The following is a 27,544-nucleotide window of genomic DNA, read 5'->3' on the forward strand; positions in this document are numbered from 1 at the left end:
ACCAGGCCACTCCTCTCTCACAACTGTGAAAGGAAGAAGGGCCCAGAGACGCTGCTTGGTCAGTGGTGGGACCCTCTTGCTGCGCGTTGGGGATCCAGAACTCAAGGCTGCCCCAGACTGAGTCCCTTAGAGAAGGGGCTGACAGTGGGCCTGCCCTTCCCACCAGCCCCTGACATCCAACTTCTCCCTACCAGGAGCCCCAGGCCGGGGCCCACCACGAGCTGGTGGGTGTGTGGTCAGAACTAGTGATCACCCAGGCACGACCCCTCCTTCCACCCGTGCTGGTTCCATCTCTTTCACCTGCTGGTGGCCTCAGGGCCCTTGGCTGAGGGGAGGCGGGGGCCAGTAGATGCTCTGGTCCCTTGGTAACAGGTGTGCATGTGGCAGCCCTCTCTGCCCCCAGGCCTTTCTCAGCCAACCTCCCATGCACACATCATCCTGCAGTGCCTGCCATGGTTTGCCGTAAGAAGCAAGAGAGGTCTTGCTGTGGACAGGACTGATTCCAGTTGGTAATTTTTACCTCTGGGGGCCTGGTGTTGTGTGCATGCGTGTGGTGGGTGGCCAGGACGGTACAAGGACTTCTTGGTGGTGGTGGCTGGCTCCAAAGGGAGACACTCGGGTGTAACGAGATCAGATAAGCACGTAGGCCAGGAGCTAAGAATAGGATTGAGCACAGGTTCCTGGCTCAGATACGGGCACATCAGTGCCAGCAAAGAAGTCACCGGCAGAAGCCAGAGAATGGAGCCTGAGCTGGGAGAGCGGGGCCAGGACCCAGGGTTCCAGGGAAGGGGCAGAGTCCAGCTCAGCTCATAAGCAGAGCTGATAGCAGTCATTAGGAGAGAGGGCAAGGGTTAGGACCCAGGGCACTGAAAGCCCAGAGCCAGGAGGCGAGCTTCGTGCTTGGTGCTTGGAGGAAGCCCCGCCTGGCCCTATGGCCTTTCTGGTGGCTGGGACCCTGCGGGTGGCCACGCAGATGGCAGACACTCGAGACAGCCTGGGGAGAAAGGTAGCAGGCGGCACCACCCGGCCCAGCTGCTCCTGCCTCCCAGCTGAGCCCCAGCCCAGCCCAGCCTAGCTCTGGCCTTACCTCCCCAGGGGAAGTACGATGTCCGGGGTCCAAAGGCAGCCCTGATGCTCATCAGCCCTGGGGTGGTGGCCGCTGCAGTCACTGCCCTGGAGGATGTGTTCCAGGCCCTGGGCTTTGAGAGCTGGGAGAGGAGGCAGGTCCCAGTCCAGGTGAGCCTCTGCCTCTTACCTGTACCCTCAGGCCCAGCACCGAGCCCTTCCCCACTGTCCCCTGACCCAGGTTCTCCTCCCAACCCCAAACCTCCCCGGACTCAAGCCAGTCTCACTTTTGCTCCTAGGGCTTCCTCAAGAAGCTGGCTTGGTTCCGGGAGCGGCTGGATGCCCACAGGCACCCTGTGGGGTGTGCCTTAGTGGCCTTGGTGGCCCCCAGAGGGCAGCTGAAGCAGCCACAGCAGTTGGTCCGGGAGCTGAGTGGCTGCGGGGCCCTGAGGGGCTGCCCCAAAGTCTTCCTGCTGCTCTCGAGTGGCCCTGGGTGTGAGTGAGCTGGCTCAGGATCCAGGGGCTGGGCAGGAACCCAGGAGCAGAGCCTCGGGCCTCACTCCAGGCCAACGCGCTGCTTCTCCACTCAGCTGCCCTGGAGTCCGGAGCCTTCCTTGCTGGCCTGAGAGAGCTCTGTGGCCGCTTTCCTCACTGGTCCCTGGTGCAGCTGCTGACGGAGGTGGGGACGCTGGAGGGGGAGGCCCAGGGAAGTGGGGCTGCTTCTGCTGTCTCTGCTGGTTCTGCTGTGTCCCCCTGAGTCAGTTACAGTTAGATTCATTCACGTGTATCCTCCCTCCAATTCATTCTACAAACCTTTATTGTCTACAGAAGTGGTATCAGCCCCCCACCCCCAACTCGGGACCCCCAACAACCCACTCAGGATGCCCCGACACTCCAGACTCCTCCCAACTCCATGCCTTGGCCCAAGCGGTTCCCTCTGCCTGCCATGCCCTCCTGTTGTCCCAGGAGCCCTGCACAGTCCTCTACAGGCTGCCAGCGATGCCCTTCCTTGCATCCATGCATGCACTTCAGACTGCCCCTTTCCACACCAGGAAGTGATTATCCGCCCTGTTAGATCACAGGACCCTGGAGGCTGGGACTAGGAATGATTCAAGTCTGGTCTCCAGGGCTGAAGGTCTCACTATGCAGTTGGGTGGCCCCTGGGCAGCCCTGGAGGTGAGGGGGCCCCAGCTGTCCTCCACAGATTGCCCAGCAGGGTAGTGCCCACCCCGTGAGCCTTCCCAGCAGGCCCTGCCCTACTCTAGGGAACATCCCCACCTCTATGCGCACTGATCCCAGGGCAGGGGTCAATGGTGTGGCCACTGTCCATTCGAGACCATCCACGCCCAGCTAAGTCCAGAACCTTGAGCCTGAACTGGAGCCTGGATCTCGCTTGAGGCCATCCTGCCTGTCTGTCCTTTGCCGGCCTCCTCCTCTCTGCATTCTAGCAGGTGACCCTGAAGAGACTATAGAAGCCACAAGCCTGGCTGAGTCTTTTCTCGGCCCCATCCTCAGCTCTTCCGCAAGGTGACTGAAGAGTCCACAGGGGGCACCTGCTGCCCTGTCCTTCGGAGCTCCTTGCGGGGGGCACTGTGCCTGGGGGGCGTGGAGCCCTGGAGACCTGAGGTGAGGGGGACAGGGCAGGGGTCCAATCACATGGCCACAGTTTCCAGTGGGAAGAAGCTTAGGGAGACCCAGGCCGGGGAGGCCAGGAGCTGGAGTCCTCTCAGGCCACTTTAGATGCGTCTTAACCCTCTCTGCAGCTGGCCCCTGGTCCCAACACACAGTATGACCTGTCCAAGACCAGGGCTGCCCTCCTCCTGGCTGTGATCCAAGGCCGGCCTGGGGCCCAGCATGACGTGGAGGCGCTGGGGGGCCTATGCCGGGCCCTGGGCTTTGAGACCACCGTGAGAACGGACCCTACAGCCCAGGTGAGGGGAAACCGAGAACTTATGCTGGTGCTCTGAAGGAAGACCCCTCCCTAGGAACCTGGGGCCTCTCTCCTGGGCCTCTCTCCATCACTGGCAGGAAGTGCACCACACGTCTAGCCTCTGTCCTCCTACTGCCTGCGTCGGGCCTGTCACTTCCCTGCCTCTAGAAGCCTGGTCTCCAGGGTCTCCAAGGCCTCCCTCATTGGCTGGTTCTCGGCCCCCCCCACCCCCCCCAGCTTAAAGCTTTAGCTGCAAGTCTTGGTTTCCCTCTTGGCTCCCAGCAGCCCACTCCGCTCTCCTCACACCTCTCAACTTCTTGGTGCAGCTTCCACACCAGGGCAGGAGGAGAACTGGCTCCAGGAAGCTGGGTCTCTATGTCAGCTCTAAAGAGGCCATGCCAAGGCCTTGCAGGAGGGAGTTAGAAAAGGGCTTCTGGTTGGGCGCAGTGGCTCATGCCTGTAATCCCAACACTTTGGGAGGCCGAGGCGGGTGGATCACTTGAGGTTAGGAGTTTGAGACCAGCCTGACCACCATGGTGAAACCTTGTCTCTACTATAAAGACAAAATTAGTAGGGCGTGGTGCTGCACGCCTGTAGTCCCAGCTACTCAGGAGGCTGAGGCAGGAGAATCGGGTGAACCTGGGAGGCGGATATAGCAGTGAGCCGAGATCGCCCCACTGCACTCCAGCCTGGGTGACAGAGCAAGACTCCATCTCAAAAAGAAAAAAAAGAGGGCTTCCTCCCTGGGTCTGTGAGTTGCAGGTGGTGGGAGGCCAGGTGGGTAGGATCTGGGAAACCTTCTCAGCCTGGCAGAGGGCAGCCAGGGGCTGGGGAGGTGGTGGCTTTGGCCCAGGCCTCAACATTGTTCCCACCCAGGCTTTCCAGGAGGAGCTGGCCCAGTTCCAGAAGCAACTGGACACCTGCAGGGGCCCTGTGAGCTGTGTCCTTGTGGCCCTGATGGCCCATGGGGGACCACAGGGTCAGCTGCTGGGGGCTGACAGACAAGAAGTACAGCCCGAGGCACTGATGCAGGAGCTGAGCCGCTGCCGGGTGCTGTGGGGCCGCCCCAAGGTCTTCCTGCTGCAGGCCTGCCGTGGGGGTGAGTGGCCCGGCCTCCTGCCCTCACTTCTCGGCCAGCCTTAGTCCCCAGGACTCACTGTCTACCTCCTCCAGTAAGCCTGGGTACCCGCCCTTCCCTGTCCCCTCTCCTGTCCTCTCCTAGAGGTCAAGTCCATGACCTTGAACCCTTAACTCTCAACACTTGTCATTCAGAGCTCTGAATGTCTCCAGTCTGGCAAGCCTGCCCTGGAGCTCTGGAGCTGGGTTCTCACCTTGACCTCACGTTCACACAAGACCCCTGAGCACCCCCAGGTATCCCCGGAGTGAGACTATCTGCCTCTCCCCACCCTCTTCAGGAAACAGGGATGCTGGTGTGGGGCCCACAGCTCTCCCCTGGTACTGGAGCTGGCTGCGGGCACCTCCATCTGTTCCCTCCCATGCAGATGTCCTACAGATCTACGCTGAGGCCCAAGGTGGGTTCTGCCTTCCTTCCAGGGCCTGGGTTTGGGCAGGGCTGGTGGTGGGGACTGTCCAGAGAGCATCTCCAGGGCTCTAAGCTGGGGTATGGCTGCCACCTGCATCCTTTGTTTGCCAAGACAATGGGAAGAAAAAAATCTTCCTTAACTGCAAGGGCCTTTGGGAAATGGGAACTTCTTCCCCTGTTGGAGCCTGAAAAGAACGCTGGAGTCGGCAAGCTCAAATAGCTTTTCTGAGGTCACAGTTGGTAAGTGGCTGGGCCAAGCTTTGAACTTCCGTTTGTCTTTCCTGCCCTGCGCTCTTTCCACTTCCCTGGGCTGCCCTTAAGCCACAGATTGGGAGCTCCTGGAGCTGATGGAGTTCCACAATGTTGATCACTGGAATTGATTCCTCTTGCAGGCAGCTCCTGCAGGGGCGCCCCTCCAGGGAGGTCTGACCAAGCAGACATCTTGACGGTCTACTCAGCCGTGGAGGGTAAGGAGATGGGTCATCGGGAAGCCCGTGGTTACACAGGGCCCAACTTCCTGGCCTACGATCTAGAGTAGCCTTAGGGGCAGCTAGGGCTTAGGGTTGGGGCACAGAGATGCCAGCCCAGCTGTGGTCCAGCCATGTTCCCTACATGGGTTATGATGTGTAGTAACAGCAGTGATGGTGAGTGCTGTGAGGTGCCAACCACCGTGTGTGCAGGTTTCCTCTAGGCTGTGAATTCCATGAGGCCGGGGAGATCTGCCTGCCCGGAGGCACTGGTCAGTGTCTGGCACATAGTAGGTGCACAGTAAATGTGTGCTCAGTAGTCAATCTCTCCATAGGCTCACCTCTGCAAATATCTAGCAACAACTTGTTCCAGATGCAAGAAGTCCCTGCTCCCTGCCCTGTTCTCTTGCCTGATTCCTGGGTCCTGCCTGCTTGTACCCCACCTTCCACCAACAGTAGGACCCCTGGAATTGGAAGGCAGAGGGTTGGGGCCCTGGTCTGATGCTCTGGCCCTGGTCCCCTGACCTAGGCTATGTGGCCTATCGCGATGACAAGGGCTCAGATTTTATCCAGACACTGGTGGAGGTCCTCAGAGCCAACCCTGGGAGAGACCTGCTGGAGCTGCTGACTGAGGTGTGTTGGGGGGTTCCGGGGTGACAAGGGGCAAGGAGCTGGATTTGCCCTTCTCCCCAGCCCTTCTATTCTGATCACCTCCTATGAACTCCACTGGCAAAGGAGGGATCCTCTGCCCTCAATACTACAAGATAACCAAACACAGGATGCCCGACGCTGCACAGATGCCATCCATAGCAGTTCTTACTCACACGTACTGCAGTTGGGTGGGGAGGAGGACGCTGCACGCTATGCGGGGCCACCTGGGCTTGTGCTCAGAGCAGGGTGAACCTGCAGGGCCAGGGGGAAGCTGGCTTTGTAGTGACAAGAGAGTGAGATGCCCCCTGGTTCTCACAGGCAGATGTGGTTGGTTGGTTTGAGTATTTCCAAGGCCTGTCAGGGGGCTGAAGTCCATTAGGCTGAGGACCAGGTGGGGTGCAGCTGGTCTGCTGAGAGAGGACCTACGGGGTGGGAGCCTGTCCTGCTGGGTGGGGACATGTCCGGCCAGAGCAGAGGAATTCACCGTTAGTCCTCTGGAGCTCTGTGAGCCTCAGAGATGTCCCTCCCGGCAGCCCTTGAAATTTTAGGCCTTGCAATGCACCAGGCCAGGAGCGCTCCCTTGGGGCAGGGTGAGCCCCGGTGGGCTGTAACCCCAGGCACAGGCTGGGTGTGGTCCTCAGGTCAACAGGCGGATGTGTGAGCAGGACGTGCTGGGCCCCGACTGCGATGAACTCCGCAAGGCCTGCCTGGAGATCCGCAGCTCGCTCCGGCGCCGGCTCTGCCTCCAGCCCTGAGGGCGCCGCGGCCACCCGGGGGCTGCTGAGATGGTGGCAGAACTCCAGCGCCATTCTTGCCTCCATCCACCCCCCAACCCCCGGTTTCCACATCCGAGAGCGAAGCGTGGCAGCCTGGGGGTGGCCGTGCAATAAATATCTGCTGCGAACAGTGCCTGTTCTCAAAGACGTGTGAAATAAGTGAGATAATGTGTGTAAAGCACCTGGCACTGCATATGGACGCAATAGTGTCCATTGGAACTGAGCTGGGGCCTGTGCCCAGGTTCCGGGACTCGGGAACCCAACATGGGCTGGACTGGGCTGGGCTGGGTTGGCAGTTCGGTTATGGGAGCATCCAGGGGGAAGAAGGGTACCAGGAAGAGGACGCATATCCCTCTCCCAGCCATGTCCCTGTGCATGCGCGCCCCACCTCCACCCCGCGCTGGGCCATAGAAACGCAGGAGACACGGCCTCCGCTTTCCAGGCGGCCAGAATAAAGTCTGGGGCCAAAAGCCTTTGAAACACACCTTTGCAGGTTCACCGGTGATGGAGCAAGCACAGGGGCTGCGAAAGCAGCTTGCAGCCCCTGACCCAAAGCGGCGGGAGGCACATGGAGGAAAGAGCTCCCAAACGGCGTCTCGGAGGGGCCTGCGGCGGGGAGGGTGGGGTCGGGCGGGCTCGCCAGGGCTCGAACTCACAGCTCTGGGCCCACGGCGGCAGTTTCCGCCCAGCAGCCTCAGAGGTTGGGCGCGGTGGCCGAGCTCGCAGACTAGCCCACCGCGAGGCCCGGAAGGACGGGCCTCCCCCTCGCTCTAAGCATGCGTATTAAAGTCACAACATAGGCTCTAGAAAGCTTTATGAGAAAAGCTGCGGCAATCGCCGCCGCAGGGCCGCGTGGCCTAATGGATAAGGCGTCTGATTCCGGATCAGAAGATTGAGGGTTCGAGTCCCTTCGTGGTCGTTGCGAGGTTAATGTTTTCTTCTCCTGTCACTGCACCGTGGGCGACAAGTACACTGCACCCTCGAAGTGAGTGAGCCGGTCAGTCGCCCCGGACCGCCCAAGGAACACTCGGACCTCGCCCTGCTCCTGCAGTAGCACAACTAAGGACCTAGGGCCAGAATAGCAGAGAGGGCGACCCAGAGAGCTCCGGCAGGGCCCTGGGGGACTGCGGAGCTTGAAGCCAGAGAACGCGAGTCCTGGGAGCTGGATTGACTTCACAAACTAAAGCTCAAGTGATGGAAACCGTGACAGACGCGGGGCTGGGATTGCTTGCGGTGAGGAGTTGCCCCATGGGGTCAAAGGACATGTGTAGTTTTCTGTTTTGTTTTGTTTTGGAGACGGAGTTTCGCTCTCGTTGCCCAGGCTGGAGTGCAATGGCGTGATCTCCGCTCACTGAAACCTTCGCCTTCCGGGTTCAAGCGATTCTCCTGCCTCAGCCTTCCGAATAGCTGGGATCACAGGCATGCGCTATCACGCTCGGCTAATTTTTGTATTTTTAGTAGAGAAGGGGGGGTTTCTCCATGTTGGCCAGGCTGGTCTCGAACTCCTCAGGTGATCCGCCCGCCTCGGTCTCCCAAAGTGCTGGGATTACAGGCGTGAGCCACCGCGCCCAGCGACATGCGTAGTTTAATTGATTATTGTAATGAAAAACTTTGTATCCTCTATCAACTGATCACGGGGTAGCAAAGTAAAAAAGAAAACAATCATAAATACCGGTGATGAACCGGGCGCGGTGGCTCAACGCCTCTACTCCCCGCTTTTTGGGAGACCGACGCGCAGATCATGAGGTCAGCAGTTCGAGACCAGCCTGACTCACAAGATAAAACTCCGTCTCTACTAAAAATATAAAAATTAGTGGGACGTGGTGGCGCGCTCCTGCAGTCCCAGCTATTCAGGAGGCTGAGTCAGGAGAATCGCTTGAACCTGGGAGGCCGGAGGTTGCAGAGAGCCAAGATCTCGCCACTGCACTGTAGCCTGGGTGACAGGGCGAGACTCCGTCTCAAAATAGAAAATAAATAAAATAAACATTTCAATTTCAAAGAGTATCGCCAGGATTGAGTTAATATTTCACCCAGAAAAAAAAATGTTTACCAGCGGAACCCAAGTTTAGTCCGAGTGCCGAGCAGCGCCGCGTTGGGGTATCCTTCCACCGGGTGAAGGCTGCGGAGAGTCGCAGCTGCAGGTATGTCCTCCGGTCGGCAGACGCTAGTGACCTGGGGTCGTGCAGGGTGTCGCTTTCTCCTTTAACTTATTTTGAGTTTTCAGTGGTTTACGAAGGTATTTGTTTTTGGTAGAGACGGGGCGTTCACTATGTTGCCCAGGCTGGTCTCGAACTCCTGGACTGAAGCGTTTACTAGGTATTAAGGGAAAAGAACTTCATTAAAATATAGATTTTTTGAAAAGGAAAATAACACACATGTTGGGGCAGGAAAGTAAACACCCAACGTTGCGATCCTGAGATTAACACCGAGCCAGCTGGGGATGTAGAGGGCAAACTTTGGAGGATCATTATTAAGAGGCTTCTGACCACTGGGCGGCACCGTTGGTGTAATGGATAATGCAGGGGAGGAGGACGGAGACCGACACTTCCGCAAGCGGCGGGCTCGGAATGAGTAGCGGGTTGCTGAGCAGGCATCGCGTGCCCCTTCCCATACACTCCATCCATCTCAAATGCATCTTTCACTACTAATTACCCCTAGACTTGGGTTCTCTTCTGAATGGAGACTAGAGCTCGTGAGGGAGTTGATCCAGGCACCTCTCGCACCCTAAGCGAAGATCATACCCCTAGACCAAAGAGCCGAGGCAAAAATCTGCTGTTCTGTGTCCTTCAGGTCTCTCTGCACGTGCGCGGTCTCTTTGGGGCACCGAGGATGCTCAGGAGCGGACGAGATCTGAACCAGAGCTTGGATTCCCGTGGAGGGGCGGGAGAAAGGCCAGGATAGGACAGGCAGGCTGTGGTGGAACCATCGCGGAGTGACTGAGAGACTGGTCTAAGACAAGCGCCATATTGTCACCGTCCGCCCCGGTGGCCTAATGGATAAGGCATTGGCCTCCTAAGCCAGGGATTGTGGGTTCGAGTCCCACCCGGGGTAAAAAGGGGATGAATTTTAGGTTCTTGAACGGGGAAAAGAACTGGAATTTCGTTATACTCCGGTGGAGTTCCGGAGTTCCGGGAGGTTTCCTAGACAAGCTGTAAATCAGAAACTCGTACCTGTTTTCAAATAAGACGAGCTATTTCAGGTTACAGGAGAAACAAGTTGGACGTTTTACAGGATTTTAAGTTCCATTCATTTAACTTGGTAGAAAGAAGTGATTGTTTCTTTTCCCAGGTTTGTTAATTCTATAATGGTTACATATATTTTTGAAATCCTTATTTTTTAATAAACACACAATGATTCACAGATTAAATTACAGGACAACTGGTTTGTTTTAAAAATCATAAAACTGAGGCCAGGCGCGGTGGCTCACGCTTGTAATCCCAGGCTGTAATCTCCGTTTCAAAAAAAATCATAAACTGGATGGAGGTATAGATGAAACTACTTATCCATGAGTAGATAATGGGGGACATGAGGGGACATTGCACTATTTCCTCTCTTTTAATACATGTTTGAAATAGTCCATGGTATTCTTTTTTTAAATCCATGCAATATATGACGCCATCCTCAAGGTAAAAAATTCCCGAACTACAGGACATGGTGTAAAGTAAAATCAGAAGCTGCCCCGATGGGGACCACTGCTAGAATTTTGTCATAAATATGTATAAAAACATGGTTGGCTTTTGCCTTTAAAACCCGTAATAGTGCCGGGCGCAGTGGTTCACGCCTGTAATCCCAGCACTTTGGGAGGCTGAGGCCGGCGGATCACCATCACTAACCAGCCTGACCGACATGGTGAAACCCCGTCTCTACTAAAAATAGAAAAATTAGCCGGGCGTGGTGGCACGCGCCTGTAATCCCAGCTCCTCAGGAGACTGAGGCAGGAGAATCACTTGAACCCGGGAGGTGGAGGTTGCAGTGAGCGGAGATCGCGCCATTGTACTCCAGCCTGGGTGACAGAGTGAGACTCCGTCTCAAATAAATAAATAAAACCCATAATTGGGACTCTTCTGTTTTTCCAGCTCTGGCCTGGCTTCTCCCACTTCCCCACACATCCTGGACCCCATCATCCCCACCTCAATGGCGTTACCTTCCTCACCTCAATGGCATTACCTTCCACCATCATAGGCCACCTGCAGAGAATGGCCACCACAGAGCTCCTTAAGGAAGCTGAGGCTTCCGTGATGGATTTTTTCGGGAGGCCTTGTGAAAGGGAGTGTCCTGGCCTGGTGCGGTAGCTCACTCCTGTAATCCCAGCACTTTGTGAGGCCAAGGCGGGCGGATCACGAGGTCAGGAATTCGAGAGCAGCCTGGCCAATATGGTGAAAACTCATCTCTACTAAAAATATAAAAATTAGCGGGGTGTGGTGGCGCTTGCCTGTAGTCCCAGCTACTTGGGAGGCTGAGGCAGAAGAATCACTTGAACCTGGGAGGCAGAGGTTGCAGTGAGCCGAGATCGTGCCACTGCACTCTAGTCCGGGCAACAGAGTGAGACTCCGGCTCAAAAAAAAAAAAAAAAAAAAAAAAAAGAAAGAAAGAAAAAGAAAAAAGAAAGAAAGGGAGTCTCCTCTGGTCTTCTCAGTGGTGTGCGCATCATGCATGATAGATGCACTCCAATATTGCTTGGTGTCTTTAGGTTTCTTTCTCTACAGTTTGCCCGAGACGTTCTACCAGCCCAGTCTCATTAAACATAGGCCATCACTGAGGTCAATTTTCAGCCAACCAACCAAGAAACCTGGTAGGGCCACGGTCAGCTGCATGAGATAATATATTAACTATAGGCTCTTTGGAATGTGCACCCAGATGGATAAATTCACCAGATACAAAATCATATCCCATCCTCCTTATGATGGCTTAAAGTAGCAAAACTTGTTTTGTATCTGTTTTGTTTTGTCATGTATGCTGTTTTCTCCAAGGTCAGCCTTTGTCGTTCAAGATTCTCAATTTTGAGTCCAATCTGATGTCACCACTTCTTCCTAATCAGTACTGTTATTTTTCATACCAAAGATTTCCTAAGGCTGTGAATTCAATTTACATTGCCATTCTGCAACACGCCTAGTTAAATGACATGTTTGATTTTTAGCAATGTCAGCCTTGTGGCTTTAAGGTTATTGTATAGTTGCCATAAATTGTCCCTGGGTCTCTGAATATGACTTAGTCTAGAAGTTTAGACACCTGATCTTGTCATTTTCTTTCTGTAAGCTAACCAGTTCCTTCAGAAGACTTCTTTCCATGCCATGAACTAATGAAAGTCCATGTGGTCGCCTGTGCTGCAACAGTCAAGCACAGCAGCCACTGGTCCCCCACGGCACTTGCTTCAGTCTGTAACTCCTCATAATCAACCAGGTCACACGTTGCCTGATCATGATGCCCTTGTATACTGTGAATTACAGCATCTCATGTCCATTGGTAAGGACCTCAACACTGCATTCAAGCCAAAATTGTCCAGGTAGCAGTCAGAAAACCATCAGCTATGTTTTCTTGTTTGTTTGTTTTGTTTTTGTTTTTGTTTTTGTTTTGAGACGGGGTCTCTCTCAGTCACCCAGGCTGGAGTGCAGTGGTGTGATCACAGCTCACTGCAGCCTCAACCTCCCAGGTTCGAGTGATCCTCCCCAATCAGCCTTCTGAGTAGCTGGGACTGCAGGCACATGCTGCTCATTTTTTGTAGAGATGGGGTCTTGCTATGTTGCCCAGGCTGATCTCAAACTCCTGGGCTCAAGCAATCCTCCCACCTTGGCCTCCCAAAGTGCTGTTCTTATAGGCATGAGCCACCACACCTCTCATTAGCTATTTTCACAGAATATTTAATATGACAGTTATTAGATAGGTATAAATAATTGTTTTGGTTTTTGGAGACAGGGTCTCACTGTATTGCCCAGGCTGCAGTGGCACAATCATGGGTCACTGCACCCACAAATTCCTGGGCTTAAGTGGTGTTCCTGCCTTGACATCCCTAAATGCTGGGATTACAGGCCTGAGCCATGGTACCTAGCCTAGAACCAGATTATAAGGGTGAGATTCTAAATTTGACTCCCCTGATAACTGGCTGGCTGGCTGGCAATGAGGACCACTTCCCTGATGGAAAGTGAGAGTCCCTGGTGTGCTGTAGTGTGCAATTATGAGAATTTTTGCCAGGGTTACACTAGGGTGAAATAGAAGGGGAATTCCTCTTAAGGCAAATATTATGCAGAGAGGGTCCCAAATGCTCTGTTTACTGAATAGAACGTGTATGTAAATGTCATATATATGTAATTTTAATTTCTTTTTTTTTTTTTTTCTTTTTTTCTTTTTTGAGATGGAGTCTTGCTCTGTCACCCAGGCTGGAGTGCAGTACCACGATCTTGGCTCATTGCAACCTCCACCTTCCGGGTTCACGCCATTCTCCTGCCTCAGCCTCCCTAGTAGCTGGAACTACAGGTGCCCATCACCACGCCTGGTTAATTTTTTCTATTTTTTAGTAGAGACGGGGTTTCACCGTGTTAGCCAGGCTGCTCTCGAACTCCTGACCTCGTGATCCGCCCGCCTTGGCCTCCCAAAGTGCTGGGATTACAGGCGTGAGCCACTGCGCCTGGCCAATTTCTTTTTATTATTATTATTTTGAGACAGAGTCTTACTGTGTTGTCCAGGCTGGAGTGCACAGGCGCGATCTCGGTTTACTGTAACCTCTAACTCCCGGGTTCAAGCGATTCTCCTGCCTCAGTCTCTGGAGTAGCTGGGACTATAGGCGTGCTACCAAACCTGGAGAAAATTTGTATTTTTTTTAAGGGCTGGGGTCTCACCATGTTGCCTAGGCTGGTCTCAAACTCCTGGGGTCAAAGTGAGGGGATTACAGGCATGGACCACGATGCTCGGCCCATTTTTTATGAACCAGAACTAAAGGGATCCCTATATATCCTGAGGCCAGTTGGTTGGTGGAGGGTTTTGTGTTTGCTTGCCCAACAAATCCCGATTTGGGAGGTATACGGAGTCACTTCCAACCTTTTCTTACTTACTTGACTTTCTTCCAAGTTTAATCGGTCCGACAAAACCTCCCACCCAATGTGGGGCTCGAACCCACGACCAGAGATTGTGTCTCATGCTCAGGGAGGTAACAAGAAAAGCCGTTTCCCACACGTCCTTTGGAGCTCTCCAGAACTTCCCAGGTATACGTAGTCGCTTCCGATCTTTTGCACTTACTTGATTTTTTCAAGTTGCAAGACTCATAGGTCCAACAAAACCTCTCGCCCAACGTGGGGCTCGAACCCACGACCCTGAGATTAAGAGTCTCATGCTCTACCGACTGAGCTAGCCGGGCGGTTACAAGAAAAGCTGCTTCCCACACTGCCATTGGAGCTCTCCAGAACGTCCCTATTCTATATAAAGTTGTTGGGGATGAGTCCAGGATCCGAGACACGCTACATCCTGAGCGAGCACTAGAGCCCTAAGCTCCACGCGGACCGAGGACGCCGCCAGGCCCGTGTGGTCTGCCGTCCCTCGTGGGTGTGTGTCCTATCGGCTGACCCTCGTGGGGGTGTATCCTGTCTGTCGACCCTCGTCGGCTTGTGTCCCCTCTGCCGACCCTCGTGGGCGTGTGTCCCGTCTGCCGTCTCTCGCGGTGTGTGTCCCCTGTCTGCAGTCCCTCGTGGGTGTGTGCGGCCCCTGCAGCTCCTGGGAGCGGGAACGTGGGGAACCAGGGCTGAAGGGACGGACTCTGGAGATGGCCGGGGGGAAACTCGGCATGACTCTCTCTTAGGGTTGTGAGTGGTTCCGGGGTCAAATCACGGAGGTCTCCTCATTTTCAAACCCTCGCCCCTGTTTAGGGCGGGCAGAGTGGCCTCACCACAGGGACAAGCCCGGGAGACCCTTTCTCCCCCTCAGGCTCGCAGTAGAATGCTGGGTCCCTTGCCAGTGGAAAAGGCAAGAAAAGTTTGGAGCGTTCGTAGAGCCGCCCGTTTGGGAAGAAATGAACTCTGATCCCAGCTCCGGTCCCTGTATGGGAGGTCCCAGGGCTGCGAGGGTCGCCTGGGCAGAGCTCAGGCCAAGAAGGGGCTCGGCTGAGAACAGAAGCCAGGGGTCTGTGCCGGAGACGGGATCCCTTCCTAGGATGCCCGGGCTGGCCTGCTGGGAGGCGGCGTGGTCTCCTCCTCAGGGTTCTGCACTCGGGTTTCACATTGGTTGAAATTTCTGGGCTGGGGCTCAGCACGCGAGACCCCTGCCTCACGCGGGCCAGACAGACCACCTCCCCGCGGGCTGCATCCCCTGGTCACCGGCCCTCCTCTCGGTGCTGGGGCCGCCTGGAGCCGCTGGGAGCCGGGTGGCCCTCGAGGGAGGCGGCGCCGCAGTGCCCAGGGTGCGGGGTGCGCCTCTGTGCGCCTGAGGGCGGGGGTCGTGCAGGAGTTCCTCCTGGGGCTGGTCCCCGCCGCACTGCACCTTCTACCAGCGTCCTGGGATCGAAACCGAAACCTTGGCCGGGCGCGGTGGCTCAAGCCTGTAATCCCAGCACTTTGGGAGGCCGAGATGGGCGGATCACGAGGTCAGGAGATCGAGACCATCCTGGCTAACACGGTGAAACCCCGTCTCTACTAAGAAATACAAAAAATAGTCGGGTGAGGTGGCAGCGCCTGTAGTCCCAGCTACTCGGGAGGCTGAGGCCGGAGAATGGCGTGAACCCGGGAGGCGGAGCTTGCAGTGAGCTGAGATCCGGCCACTGCACTCCAGCCTGGGCTACAGAGCGAGACTCCGTCTCAAAAAAAAAAAAAAAAAAAAAGAAACCGAAACCTCCCCCTGCGCAACCGTCCCGACGGCCTTGAGGTTGGGGTGTAGCCGGGACCCTGGAGGGGCAGGGTGGGGATGGAGTGAAGGCGGGGACTGGGAGGTGCTTGGAGGAGGAGAGTGGAACCGCGGGTGTAGACCAAGGACAGAGGTCAGAAAATTGTTACTACGCTGGCTCGTTGGTCTAGGGGTATGATTCTCGCTTTGGGTGCGAGAGGTCCCGGGTTCAAATCCCGGACGAGCCCTCTTCTATTTTCCCGAACACCGTCATTTTCTCACGGAGTCCCGGCCGCAGGGAACTTGGTCTCTCCGTGGCAGCCGCAGGCGCCGGGCCCATCCGACTTCCCGCTTCCGCCCGGCTTGCAGCCCTTCGCCTTGCCCAGCTGCAGGCGGGACTTGCCTGCGCCTCCTGACCGGAGCCTTCCACCTGGGAATTCTGAGTGCGCCTGAGGCCTGGCGCTGGGGCAGTAGACCCCAGATAGGGGACCCTAAAAGAGGGCAAACGCCTCCCCCGCCGCGTCTGCCTCTGCAGATGTGGCCCTAGGTCCCGGGTGACCATGGAACTTGTTCTGGGCGTGTAGTTTTCGTTTGAGTGGGACGGTTCTAAGTTTAAATTTCGGACAAGCCCAGTGTTTCGAACTTCCTTTCTTTTCTTTCTTTCTTCCTTTCTCTCTTTCTTTTTCTTTCTTTCTTTCTTTCTTTCTTTCTTTCTTTCTTTCTTTCTTTCTTTCTTTCTTTCTTTCTTTCTTTCTTTCTTTCTCTTTCTTTCTCTTTCTTTCTTTTTCTTTCTTTCTCTCTCTTTTTCTCTCTCTTTCTTTCTTTCTCTTTTCTTCTCTTCTCTTTTATTTTCTTTCTTCTTCTTCTTCTTCTTTTTTTTTTTTTTTTGACAGCGTCTCCTTCTGTTGCCCAGGCTGGAGTGCTGGAGTGCAGTGGTGCCATCTCAGCTCACTGCAATCTCAACCTCCCAAACTCAAGGGATCCTCCCACTTCCACCTCTGGAGTAGCTGGGACTACAGGTGCTCACCACCACGCCAGGCTAATTGTGTGTGTGTGTGTGTGTATGTATAAGTGTATATATATGCGCGCACACACATATATATGTGTGTATATATACGTGTATATACGTGTGTATATATATGTGTGTGTATGTGTGTGTATATATATATATAACCGAGGTCTCGCTGTGTTCTGGAGGCTGGTCTCCAGCTTACACTCAAGCAATCTTCCTGCGTCAGCCTCCCGTCACAAAGTGCTGCAATTGCAGGCCAGAACCACCATGCTCAGCTGCCTCCTTTTCCTTCCAGGTCCTGAGGTCGCAGCGGCGCGTCCCTCCGGCACATGGCGGGGAAGAGGTGCGGTTCCGGGAGCCTGCGACGCCTCTGGGGAGTCCAAGTCCAGCTCCTAGCCCTTTGTCTGAGGACGGAGGAGGACCTGGGGGGCTTCCCCTAGCTGACGGTCTCAGTTCTCCAGAGGTGGCGGGGAGAGCGAGAAGCCCCAAAACGCGAGCTGCGTTTCCTATTTGGAGTCGCAGGATGTGGCAATGTTGAAGCTCGCCGTGCCCCTCCTTCCCATAGGAACTAGAATCCCGTCCGGGACAAGCATCGGGAAAGGGGGACAGTTTGTGACCGAGGAAACTAGGACTGATCCAGAACAGCGAAGGCGGAGCCGCGTTGGGCTCGTGAAGGGCGACAAAGGCCCCGACCCCTCTTCCGCATGAGTAGTTGGTCCGGGGTATGGTTCTCGCTTAGGGACCACAGGGACAAGCCTCGGAGACCCAAGAGGTCCTGGGTTCAAATCCCAGAAGAGCCCACACTTTAAGAACCCACCACCTTGGGAGGCCGAGGCGGGCGGATCACGAGGTCAGGAGATCGAGGCCATCCTGGCTAACACGGTGAAACCCCATCTCTACTAAAAATACAAAAACTTAGCCAGGCGTGGTGGTAGGCGCCTGTAGACCCAGCTACTGGCGAGGCTGAGGCAGGAGAATGGCGTGAACCCAGTAGGCGGAGCTTGCAGTGACCAGAAATCGCGCCACTGTACTCCAGCCTGGGCGACTGAGTGAGACTAAAGTATCAAAAAACATAAAATAAAATAAAAAATAAAAAATCAGTGTTTGTGTCTGTGGCATTGTCCTTGGGGCATATGCGTCGTGGGACACAGGCTGTTTAACCAGAGAATTTTTTCTGGGGCATTCAGGGCGGATCTGTCCTGAGGGACTCCCCCAAGTGACCGGAGTAGTGGTTCCATGAGTGAGGATGATGAGTGAGGCTTGCCTGCTGGAACTCCCAGACAAAACCTACTCCCGCGAGGGAGAGTGTCCCGCAGAAGTTGAGCTTTTTACGACTGCCGACGTGCTCTCCTGCAGAGGCAAGACTAACAGCAGTGGCTCACTTCGTTGACTAAACTAAGGAAAACTGTGGGTGGCTTTGTCTGGTAGCTGGGTTCAAATCCCCGATAGGACTGATTCTAAAGTCGCCTTGCTCAGAGAGAAATGAAGCGGGGCCGGGATCCAGTGTAGAGAGAGCTTTGGCTGGCTAGCGGCGTACAAGGCTGGGCTGCACAGGTGGCAGGGGCGTGGTTGTGAAATAATCAAAATGATCAGGCACTTCAGGTCCTCGGGAGAGCGGGCGCAGAGGTGGCCACCCCTGGGGTTCCCCTACTGGCACCATGATGGTCAGGACCTCCGGGATCCCATGCCAACCTCCCTCAGCCCCTGTGGTGCGCACGGGGAAATGTGGTTGGAAATCGCGGCGGCCGGGCGCGGTGGCTCACACCTGTAATCCCAGGCCTTTGGGAGGCCGAAGTGGAAGAATAGCTTGAGCCCATGGAGTTCAAGACCAGCCTGGACAACATAGTGAAACCCCACCTCTACAAAACAATTTTAAAAGTTAGCAGGGCGTGGTGGTGCGTCCCTGTGATCCCAGCTACTCCTGTGTCTGAGGCAGGAGGATCGCTTGAGCCTGTCTCAAAAGACAAACAAACGGGGAGGCGCGAAGGCTCACACCTGTAATCCTAGCACTTTGGGAGGCCGAGGCGGCTGGATCACTTCAGGTCAGGAGTTCGAGACCAGCCTGGCCGGATGGTGAAACCCCATCACTACTAAAAATACAAAAATTAGCCGGGCGCGGTGGCTGGCGCCTGTAATCCCAGCCGCTGGGGAGGCTGAAGCAGGAGAATCGCTTGAACCCGGGAGGTGGAGATTGCAGGGAGCCGAGATCATGCCCCTGGGCGACAGGGCAAGACTCTGTCTCAAAAACAAACAAACAAACACACAAACAAAAAACAAACATACATGGGAATGGGAGAGGCTGTGCGCCTGTGGGCACAGAGGAGAATTTGCAATTCTGCACTTCCCACCCAATTTTGCTGAGAACCTAAAACTGCTCTTAAGATTATTATTTTTTTTTAATTGTTGTTGTTGTTTGTTTGTTTTTTGCTTTTTCTGAGACGGAGTCTCACTCTGTCGCCCAGGCTGGAGCACAGTGGCGCAGTCTCGGCTCACTGCAACCTCTGCCTCCCGGGTTCAAGCAATTTTCTACCTCAGCTTCCTGAGTAGGTGGAATTACAGGCGCCTGCCGCCATGCCCGGGTAATCTTTTTTTTTTTTTTCCTTGTATTTTTGTATTTTTAGCAGAGACGGGATTTCACCATCTTGGCCAGGCTGATCTTGAACTCCTGATCTCGTGATCCACCTGCCTCATCCTCCCAAAGTGCTGGGATTACAGTGTGAGCCACCGCACGCGGCCATTTTAAGACATTTTAGCCGGGCCCGGGACTACAGGTGTGAGCCACCGTATCCGGCCGGCTTTCGTTTGTAAAGCCCATATTTTTCTTCTGTTGGGTCTGCAATAACTGTGATGTTAGATCTTTTGTTAAAGTCCCACAAACACCCGAGGTTCTGTTTTATTATTATTATATTATTATTATTATTATTATTATTATTATTATTTTGAGAAGGAGTCTTGCTGCCTCCCAAGCTGGAGTGCAGCAGTACGATCTCGGCTCACTGCAAGCTCCGCCTCCCGGGTTCACGCCATTCCCGAGTAGCTGGGACTACAGGGGCCGGCCAGCACGCCCGGCTAATTTTTTGTAGTTTTGTATTTTTAGTAGAGACGGGGTTTCACTGTGTTAGCCAGGATGGTCTCGATCTCCTGACCTCGCAATCCACCCACCTCGGCCTCTCAAAGTGCTGGGATTACAGGCGTGAGCCACCGCGCCCGGTCTGTTTTTTTGTTGTTGTTGTTTTGTTTTGTTTTTTTAGTTTATTTTCTCTCCGGGTAATTTCTATTGTTCTGTCTTCAAATTTGCGGAGTCTTCTATTTTCTTCCATTCTGCTGCTACCCATTCATTAAAGTTCCTTCCTTTGGTTTTGTATTTCTCGGGCCTAAACTTTCCACTTGGTTATTCTTTATATTTTCTACTCCTTTGCTGAGACTTCATATTTTTTCATTTGCATGAAGCAGGGGTTGCTCCTTGAAGCATGTTTACGGTGGCCACTTCACCATCTTTGTCATCCTGTCAGATGGTCCAACACTGGTGTTGGTGTCTGTTGTCCGTTGATTGACGTTATTTGTTTGTTTGTTTGTTTGTTTGTTTGAGACGGAGTTGCTCAGGCTGGAGTGCAGTGGCGCCATCTCGGCGCACTTCAACCTCCGCCTCTGGGGTTCAGGCGATTCTCCTGCCTCAGCCTCCCGAGTAGCTGGGATGACAGGTGGGCGCCACAATGCCTGGCTAATTTTTTGTATTTTTAGGAGAGATGGAGTTTCATCATGTTGGCCAGGCTGGTCTCCAACTCCTCACCTCAGGTGATCCACCCGCCTCGGCCTCCCAAAGTGCTGGGATTATAGGCGTGAGCCCCGGCGCCTGCGTGGCTGGCCTGACTGACATTTTCAAGTTAGGATTTTCCAGGGTTTTAGAATGACCAGGTCTGCGATGATACTCCCTGGCTGGGAGCAGGAGGGGCGACTGGGACTGCTCCCCATGTGGACAAAGAGGAAGTTGGGCCGATTTCCGATGACTGCCAGGCCGCCAGAGGCTGCTGCTGGGCCCTGGGTCACAGGTCGAGGTGTCACGCCTCTGAGCCGAAGCTGAGCCATTACAACCCCTGTGATCTGCACAAATACGTCCAGATGGCCTGCAGGAGCCAAGAAGTCTGAAGAAGCCAAAAAAAAAAAAAAAAAAAAAAAAAAAAAAAAAAAAAACCCACAAAGAAGTAAAACAGCAGTTCCTGCCTTAAGTGATTAACCAACATTACAACATTCTACCACTGTGACTTGTCCCTGCCCTACCTTAGCTGATCAGTCGACTTTGTGACATTCTTCTTTTGGAAAACAAATCTTATGACCTCCCTACCATGTACCTTGTGACCCCCTCCTCTGCTAACAATAGATAACTACCTTTTACCGTAATTTTCCATTACCTACCCAACTCCTATAAAGCAACCCCTTCCCCATCTCCCTTTGCTGACTCCTTTTTGGAACTCAGTCCGCCTGCACCCAGGTGATTAAAAAGCTTTATTGCTCACACAAAGCCTGTTTGGTGGTCTCTTCTCACGGACGCGCTTGACAGAGGCCGCCCTGTAGTTCCTGTTCCGATCTAAGGAAGGGAAGGGGAGATGAGAAAGAACTGGGTCCCAAGTCGAGGGGGTCCATTTCGTGAGGCGCACACTCAGGACAGGCCCTACCCTGCTGCTCTACTCTTTCCCTTCAGCCCCTCCTTCCTGGCCTCCACTTCCCGGCTGACTCCACACTGATCATTAACTCGGAAGCCGCGCAGGCCGGCAGCCGGGATCGCCTGTAATCTCAGCACTTTGGGAGGCCGAGGCGGGCGGATCACCTGAGGTTGTCAGTTCCAGACCAGCCTGACCAACATGGAGAAACCCCTGTCATGAGCCGCTTGCCTCCACCGTGCACACAGATCTGCAGGGAAGTGGGAAGAGTTGGGCTCTTTGGGTCATTTGAAACGGTTTGGAGCTATACAGAGGCCAGGCTCGATATTAAGTAGGAATTGGGATTTATATTGGCAGCAAAGCTTGGACCTAAACCCCTTTGGATCCGCACTTGGGCCCCAGAGAAAGGTTGTTCCTTTCCTCCCCACCTCCCACTCAGGACCACCCTGAGCGGTCCCGGCCTGGAGCCATGGCTAATGGTCCCTGACTACAAATTCCAGCTGACTGGAGGCTCCGGTTTGAGGTTAAGGGATTCACAGTCCACCCACAACTCGTTGAGAAGGGGAGGATAGGGGCTCCCAGATGTCCGGAGACCCTGGCAAGGACTGTGCACCCAGCTGTCTGAATGCCAGAGGCCGGCTCCACGGGTAGCCATGCCTGCACCACCTCCTCAGGGCTAGAGTCACCGCAGCCTTTTTTTTTTGGCAGCACCTGCTTTGAGGATTCTGAACATTAGGGTGGGAAGGAAGGACCATGATGTCAGCCTGGCTAGCTCAGTCGGTAGAGCATGAGACTCTTAATCTCAGGGTCGTGGGTTCGAGCCCCACGTTGGGCGCAGCTTTTACCATTCTTGATGCACAGAATTCAGCATCATCACAAGTGACACAGGTTCCGATGCTTGGCCCCTAACTGGAAGGTAAACTTTCATTGAGTCCCAACTCTCGATCTGTGTCAGCATGAGAGCTTTGAAGACCTCCTCCCAAATTCATCAAGCTGACAACTGCTGTGTCTTCTCTTACAGTGGGTGTCCCAGAACCAGGGTTTCTAACGGAAAAAACAGGAGATTTTGTACCCCAGGAAGGTCTGTCTGCTCACCCCTAGACTGGGATAGAGAACCTGGATACCTTTCCTTTAGCATAAGACCCACAGTTTCTTCCCCTCCCCCAGGAGACTCAGTCCCAGGCCTGGGGGTGGATGTGCTGCTTTGAAGTTCAGCCAAGGGAGAAGTGTCCACCCACCCAGTTCAGCTGAGACTATGGGTCACTGTAGGGGCCAGCCCTACAGGATCTGTGGGTTTTTCTCCCCGTGTGCAGAGATGAGAGACCATAGAAATAAAGACACAAGACAGATAAAAGAAAAGACAGTTGGGTCCGGGGTACCACTACCACCAAGACGCGGAGACTGGTAGTGGCCCCGAATGCCAGGCTGCGCTGTTATTTATTGGATACACGACAAGAGGGCAGGGTAAGGAGTGTGAGCCATCTCCAATGATAGGTAAGGTCACGTGGGTCATGTGTCCACTGGACAGGGGGCCCTTCCCTGTTTGGCAGCTGAGGCGGAGAGAGAGAGAGGAGAGACAGCTTACGCCATTATTTCTGCATTTTAGAGACTTTTAATATTTTCGCTAATTCTGCTACTGCTATCTAGAAGGCAGAGCCAGGTGTACAGGATGGAACATGAAGTGGATCAAGAGCGTGACCGCTGAAGCACAGCATCACAGGGAGACGGTTAGGCCTCTGGATAACTGCGGGCATCACTCAGGCCCTCCACAAGAGATGGTGGAGTAGACTCTTCTCTAAACTCCCCCAGGGAAAGGGAGACTCCCTTTCCCAGCCTGCTAAGTAGCGGGTGCTTTTCCTTGGCACTGACGCTACCACTAGACCACGGTCCACTTGGCAACGGGCGTCTTCCCAGACACTGGCGTTACCACTAGACCAAGGAGCCCTCTGGTGGCCCTGCCCGGGCATAACAGAAGGCTCACACTCTTGTCTTCTGGTCACTTCCCACTATGTCCCCTCAGCTCCTATCTCTCTATGGCCTGGGTTTTCCTAGGTTATGATTGTAGAGCGAGGATTATTATAATATTGGAATAAAGAGTAATTATTACACACTAATGATTAATGATACTTATATATATTCATATCTATGATCTATATCTAGTATAACTCTTGTTATTTTATATATTTTATTATACTGGAACAGCTCGTGCCCTCGGTCTCTTGCCTTGGCACCTGGGTGGCTTGCCGCCCACAGGTCAACATGGAGAGACCACCTCCCATATGCTCTACAGTCCCCTGGCTAACTCAGGCTCTTGTGAGAGAGGCCAGAACCCCAGAAACCAGTATGACCCAGCCATTACTTATCTCTCTCACTGTTTGGACGGTGGCCCTTGTTATTAGGAGACCAGGAGTGCAGCCACCCAGCCCCTCCAAAACGTGCCTAACAGACTTTTTGGAGGCTAAGGCAATCCCATGTAGGATGCTAATCTGTCGTAAAGATTTCTGATTAATCCCACTTCTGGGACAGCCTCCAAGAGTTCCAGTTCATCTATTGTTTCTTGTGTAAGACTAACTATAAATTCTGCCCTTAGGTCAAAACAACCTTGCTGCTATTGCATTTACCATAAATCTTGCCCTTAAGCAAGTGCCTTATACATTCCTTCTGAAGCACATACACCCTTTCCCTGTGGTATGTAGACCCTGGGTCTGGACAGTAAGGCATGGAGACCCACTATCTTGTCCCCCTGCCACCAGACACCCAGACCCGGATTCTGTTCATAAGTCCCTATTAAATGTTTTTTTCCTAAGAAAGATGATTTGTTGGTCTTTTTCTTCAGCCTGGCACCTTCCTTGGACTTTGGGTGTAGGTTTGCATTATGGTTGTAACCAGCCAAGGTGTGTCTTTGGAATGGGAGTCAAACCTTAATGTCTGGGCTTTAGAGTGGTTTTGGACACATTTGCCAGTGGGGGTGCTGAGATAGAGGCTGTCTGGGGGCCCCAAGGAAGGCAGATCAGAGGCTAGGACAAAACGCTACAGGCATCTCAACAGCCCAGGTCCTAATAATATGGCGCCATCGCCTCAGCCTCTGGTCAGAGTTCGAATCCCTCCTGGAGGATGTTGGCTTATGGGGCCTTATAACCATGACCCTGTGTCACAGCGATGCATGGGGAATGGGGCTACGGGTCACTTGTATCCTTGGCCTGTGAGGGTTGCAGAGCCAGGGGTGGGTTGGGGACTGGTGCCCTCTGTCTGAAACTATCCATCTTGGGCATTTTTCAGGGAGGAGATAGGGCTGTCTTGTGATTGTCTTTGCGTCTTTTTAGGAAGATTGGAACTATCAGGCCGGGCGCGGTGGTTCATGCCTGTAATCCCAGCACTTTGGGAGGCAGAGGCGGGCAGATCATAAGATCAGGAGATCGAGACCATCCTGGCTAATACGGTGAAACTCCACCTCTACCGAAAATACAAAAAATTAGCCGGGTGTGGTGGTGTGCACCTGTAGTCCCAGCTGCTGGGGAGGTTGAGGCAGGAGAATGGCGTGAACCCGGGAGGCGGAGCTTGCAGTGAGCCGAGATCACGCCACTACACTCCAGCCTGGGTGACAGACTCTGTCTAAAAAAAAAAAAAAAAAAAAAAAAGCAAAAAGAAAGAAAGACTGGAGCTATCAAATAAAGGGTGAACTAGGTATATTCCAAGAATACAAGGTTGGCCTTAAATTCAAGAAAATTATCAAAATAATTCATCATATTAACAGAATAAAAAAAGAAGTCATGTGGCGATCTTAATGTTTGGAAGGGCGCTTCATGCAATTCACACCTGTATTAACCGTTTGTTTGTTTTACAGGCAGAATCTTGCTCTGTCATCCAGGCTGGAGTGCAGTGGTGCAATCTCGGCTCACTGCAACCTCCACCTCACGGTTCAAGCAATTCTCTCTGCCTCAGCCTCTGGAGTAGCTGGGGTTACAGGTGCCCACCACCACATCCAGCCAATTTTTGTATTTTTAGTGGAGTTGGGGTTTCACCATGTTGGCCAGGCTGGTCTCGAACTCCTGACCTCAGGTGAACCTTGGCCTCCCAAAATGCTGGGATTAGAGGCATGAGCCACCGTGACCAGAGAGAATCTTACTTTGTTACCCAGGCTGCAGCACAGTGGTGAGAACACAGCTGATTGCAGCCTCAACCTCCTCAGCTCAAGCAATACTCCCACCTCATGCACCAGCTAATTTTTTTGTGTTTTCTGTAGAGATGGGGCCTCACTATGTTGGCTAGGCTGGTCTCAAACTCCTGAGCTCAAGGGGTCCTCTCATGAGACATTGTGCCGGCCCATCATTTTCCTTCTTTGCTTCAACTCCCATCAGCTACCAGTTTCTGGACTGGAATGCCGTTTTTCCTCCTCTTTCTTGACTAGCCCCTTATTTTCTCTCCTGTCTGAGCTTTAATGTCACTCCTAGACTCATTGTTCCCATGTCAAGAACTCATCTATATCTGACAACACTGTTATGACATCCTGTAATTTTTGTAAGTCTGTTCATTTTATTTTTTATTTTTTCCAAGACAGGGTCTTGCTATGTTGCCCAGGCTGGAGTGCAGTGGTGTGATCTAGTTCACTGCAGTCTCAGCCTCCTGGACTCGGGAATTCTCCTACCTCAGATTTCCAAGTAGCTGGAACAACAGACGTGTGCCACCACACCCAGCTAATTTTATTTATTTATTTAGATGAAGTCTCATTCTGTCACCTAGGCTGGAGTGCAGTGACGCGAACTCAGCTCATTGCAACCTCCATCTCCCAGATTCAAGCGATTCTCTTGCCTCAGCCTCCTGCATAGCTGGGATTATAGGCATGTACCACCACGCCAGACTATTTTTTTGTATTTTTAGTAGAGACACGGTTTCACCATGCTGGCCAGGCTGGTCTTGAAGTCCTGACCTCTAGAGATCCACTCACCTCGGCCTTCCAAAGTGCTGGGATTACAGGTGTGAGCCACCATAGCCGGCCTGATTGATTTATTTAAATTTAGTTACCGGGTCTTTCTATGTTGCCTGGGATGGTCTTGAGCTCCTGGGCTCAAGTGATGCTCCCTCCTCGGCCTCCCAAAATGCTAGATGTGCATCATTGGGCCAGCCTATTTTACTCTTTATTTTTAAATAATTATAGATTCACAGTAAGTTGCCAAAAAGAAAAAAAAGTACAGAAAACTCTTGTGTAGCATTCACCCAGTTTTCCCTAAGACTTCCATGACTATGGTTCAACATCAACGCCAGAAAATGAACACTGGCTGTTTTTTTAAACATATTATTCTTGGTTATTTTCAATCTTCACTATGAACTGTGTGCTCTTTATTTTCTGCCCACCATTGTGCCCACCAAAAAATTAGGTGTATGCTTTAACACATGATGCCTATGATCTTTGAGAATAAAAAATTTGAGTCCATGTAGATAAATCTAGACCTGACTTGTTCTGTTTTATTTTATTTTATTTTATTTTATTTTATTTTATTTTATTTGAGACTGAGTCCTGCTCTTGTCACCCAGCTTGGAGTGCAGTGAGGCGATCTGGGCTCACTGCAACCTTCGCCTCCTGGGTTCAAATCATTCTCCTGCCTCAGCCTACCGAATATCTGGGATTGCAGGTGCGTGCCACCAAGCCCAGGCAATTTTCGTATTTTTAGTGGAGACAGAGTTTTACCGTGTTGGTTAGATTGGTCTCATTCCTGACCTCAAGTGATCTGCCCGCCTAGGCCTCCCAAGGTGCTGGGACTACAGGCATGAGCCACCCCGCTTGACTTGTTCTTTTTTGTTTCTTTTTGAGACGGAGTCTCGCTCTGTCCCTAAGTTGGAGTGCAGTCGCCCCATCTCAGCTCACTGCAACCTCCGCCTCTGGATTCAAGCGATTCCCCTGCTTCAGCCTCCCAAGTAGCTGAGACTACAGGCATGCGCCAGCACGCTTGGCTAATTTTTTGTATTTTTAGTAGAGATGGGGTTTCACTGTGTTGGGCAGGCTGGTCTAGAACTCCTGACCTCGTGATCCGCCCGCCTCGGCCTCCCAAAGTTCTGGGATTACAGGTGTGAACCACTGCCCCCAGTCGACTTGTTCTTTTTTAAAAAATTAAAATATGGTCTGGGTCTTTTACTTTGGAAGAGGGGTGTTAACTTCAGAACTGTCCTAGGTTCAGTTCAGATCGCAGGGAGGGAAGGGGGTCGAAGAGGGAAGGAAGTTGGGCTTCTGTGCCCACTGCGCCCGCGAATCTGGGAGGCAGGGTGACCAGGTGCCCGGGCTCCATCCGCTGGGGCTGGGCCGCCCGCCTGCCCCCGCGCAGTACAGAGGCTCCTGCCGGGGGAGGCGTCCATTGCGTTCGCTTACTTCTCTGGGTCAACAAGTGAGGGACGCAGAGACTGAGTTAGCTGCGGCCACCCGGGCCCGCGGACACCGTCTTCATTCACTCCCACCCGCAGTCAAGTCCTTCTACCCGCAGTCCTTCCCTAAAAGAAGAAAAAGGGCCAGATGCGCGCTGTCCAGGATACTCAGTCCTGGATCCAGGAGGTCGCGGTGTAGCTGATCCCCGGGTTCCTAAACCCGGGCCCGGGGCCCAAGGCCCCGCCTGCTGGGGTCGCACCTGCAGTCTGAGAAACCGAAGAACGT

At 53.4% G+C, this 27,544-nt stretch overlaps 1 protein-coding gene, 1 long non-coding RNA gene and 5 other non-coding genes across 8 annotated transcripts; 6 read left to right on the plus strand and 1 right to left on the minus strand.

Moving 5' to 3' along the window:
- Window positions 1-827: 827 nt before the first annotated feature.
- LOC102116121 (uncharacterized) lies at window positions 828-6,577 on the plus strand. Its single transcript, XM_005591047.5, has 11 exons — window positions 828-1,006; window positions 1,096-1,236; window positions 1,365-1,560; window positions 1,656-1,744; window positions 2,581-2,691; window positions 2,829-2,996; window positions 3,872-4,094; window positions 4,411-4,527; window positions 4,931-5,005; window positions 5,535-5,638; window positions 6,298-6,577. The coding sequence occupies exons 1-11, from the start codon at window positions 932-934 to the stop codon at window positions 6,409-6,411; spliced, it is 1,413 nt and encodes a 470-aa protein (XP_005591104.3). The 5' UTR covers window positions 828-931; the 3' UTR covers window positions 6,412-6,577.
- A 701-nt stretch (window positions 6,578-7,278) lies between these two features.
- TRNAR-CCG (transfer RNA arginine (anticodon CCG)) lies at window positions 7,279-7,351 on the plus strand. The gene has a single exon. It is a non-coding gene; the product is annotated as a tRNA-Arg (tRNA).
- Window positions 7,352-8,499: 1,148 nt separating this feature from the next.
- On the plus strand, window positions 8,500-17,346 carry LOC135968844 (uncharacterized). Of its 2 annotated transcripts, none has more exons than XR_010583831.2 (2): window positions 8,500-8,573; window positions 16,542-17,346. It is a non-coding gene; the product is annotated as an uncharacterized lncRNA (long non-coding RNA). The 2 variants fall into 2 exon arrangements; XR_012429650.1 differs by lacking the exon at window positions 8,500-8,573 and adding an exon at window positions 15,336-15,427.
- TRNAR-CCU (transfer RNA arginine (anticodon CCU)) lies at window positions 9,411-9,483 on the plus strand. Its single transcript has one exon. It is a non-coding gene; the product is annotated as a tRNA-Arg (tRNA).
- On the minus strand, window positions 13,708-13,780 carry TRNAK-CUU (transfer RNA lysine (anticodon CUU)). The gene has a single exon. It is a non-coding gene; the product is annotated as a tRNA-Lys (tRNA).
- On the plus strand, window positions 15,411-15,482 carry TRNAP-UGG (transfer RNA proline (anticodon UGG)). Its single transcript has one exon. It is a non-coding gene; the product is annotated as a tRNA-Pro (tRNA).
- Window positions 17,347-21,666: 4,320 nt separating the features above from the next.
- TRNAK-CUU (transfer RNA lysine (anticodon CUU)) lies at window positions 21,667-21,739 on the plus strand. The gene has a single exon. It is a non-coding gene; the product is annotated as a tRNA-Lys (tRNA).
- The last annotated feature ends 5,805 nt before the right edge of the window (window positions 21,740-27,544 follow it).

This window comes from Macaca fascicularis, chromosome 20 (assembly GCF_037993035.2).
Source record: "Macaca fascicularis isolate 582-1 chromosome 20, T2T-MFA8v1.1".
Lineage (NCBI taxonomy): Eukaryota > Metazoa > Chordata > Mammalia > Primates > Cercopithecidae > Macaca > Macaca fascicularis.

What these genes read in the sequence shown, in the direction of transcription:
- LOC102116121 (XM_005591047.5), top strand. Translation starts at nt 932, where the DNA reads ATGGCCTTTCTGGTGGCTGGGACCCTGCGGGTGGCCACGCAGATGGCA. An exon ending in TGGTGCAGCTGCTGACGGAG is followed by an intron (nt 1,745 to 2,580) that starts GTGGGGACGCTG and finishes CCCCATCCTCAG; the next exon opens with CTCTTCCGCAAGGTGACTGA. An exon ending in GGTCTACTCAGCCGTGGAGG is followed by an intron (nt 5,006 to 5,534) that starts GTAAGGAGATGG and finishes CCCCTGACCTAG; the next exon opens with GCTATGTGGCCTATCGCGAT.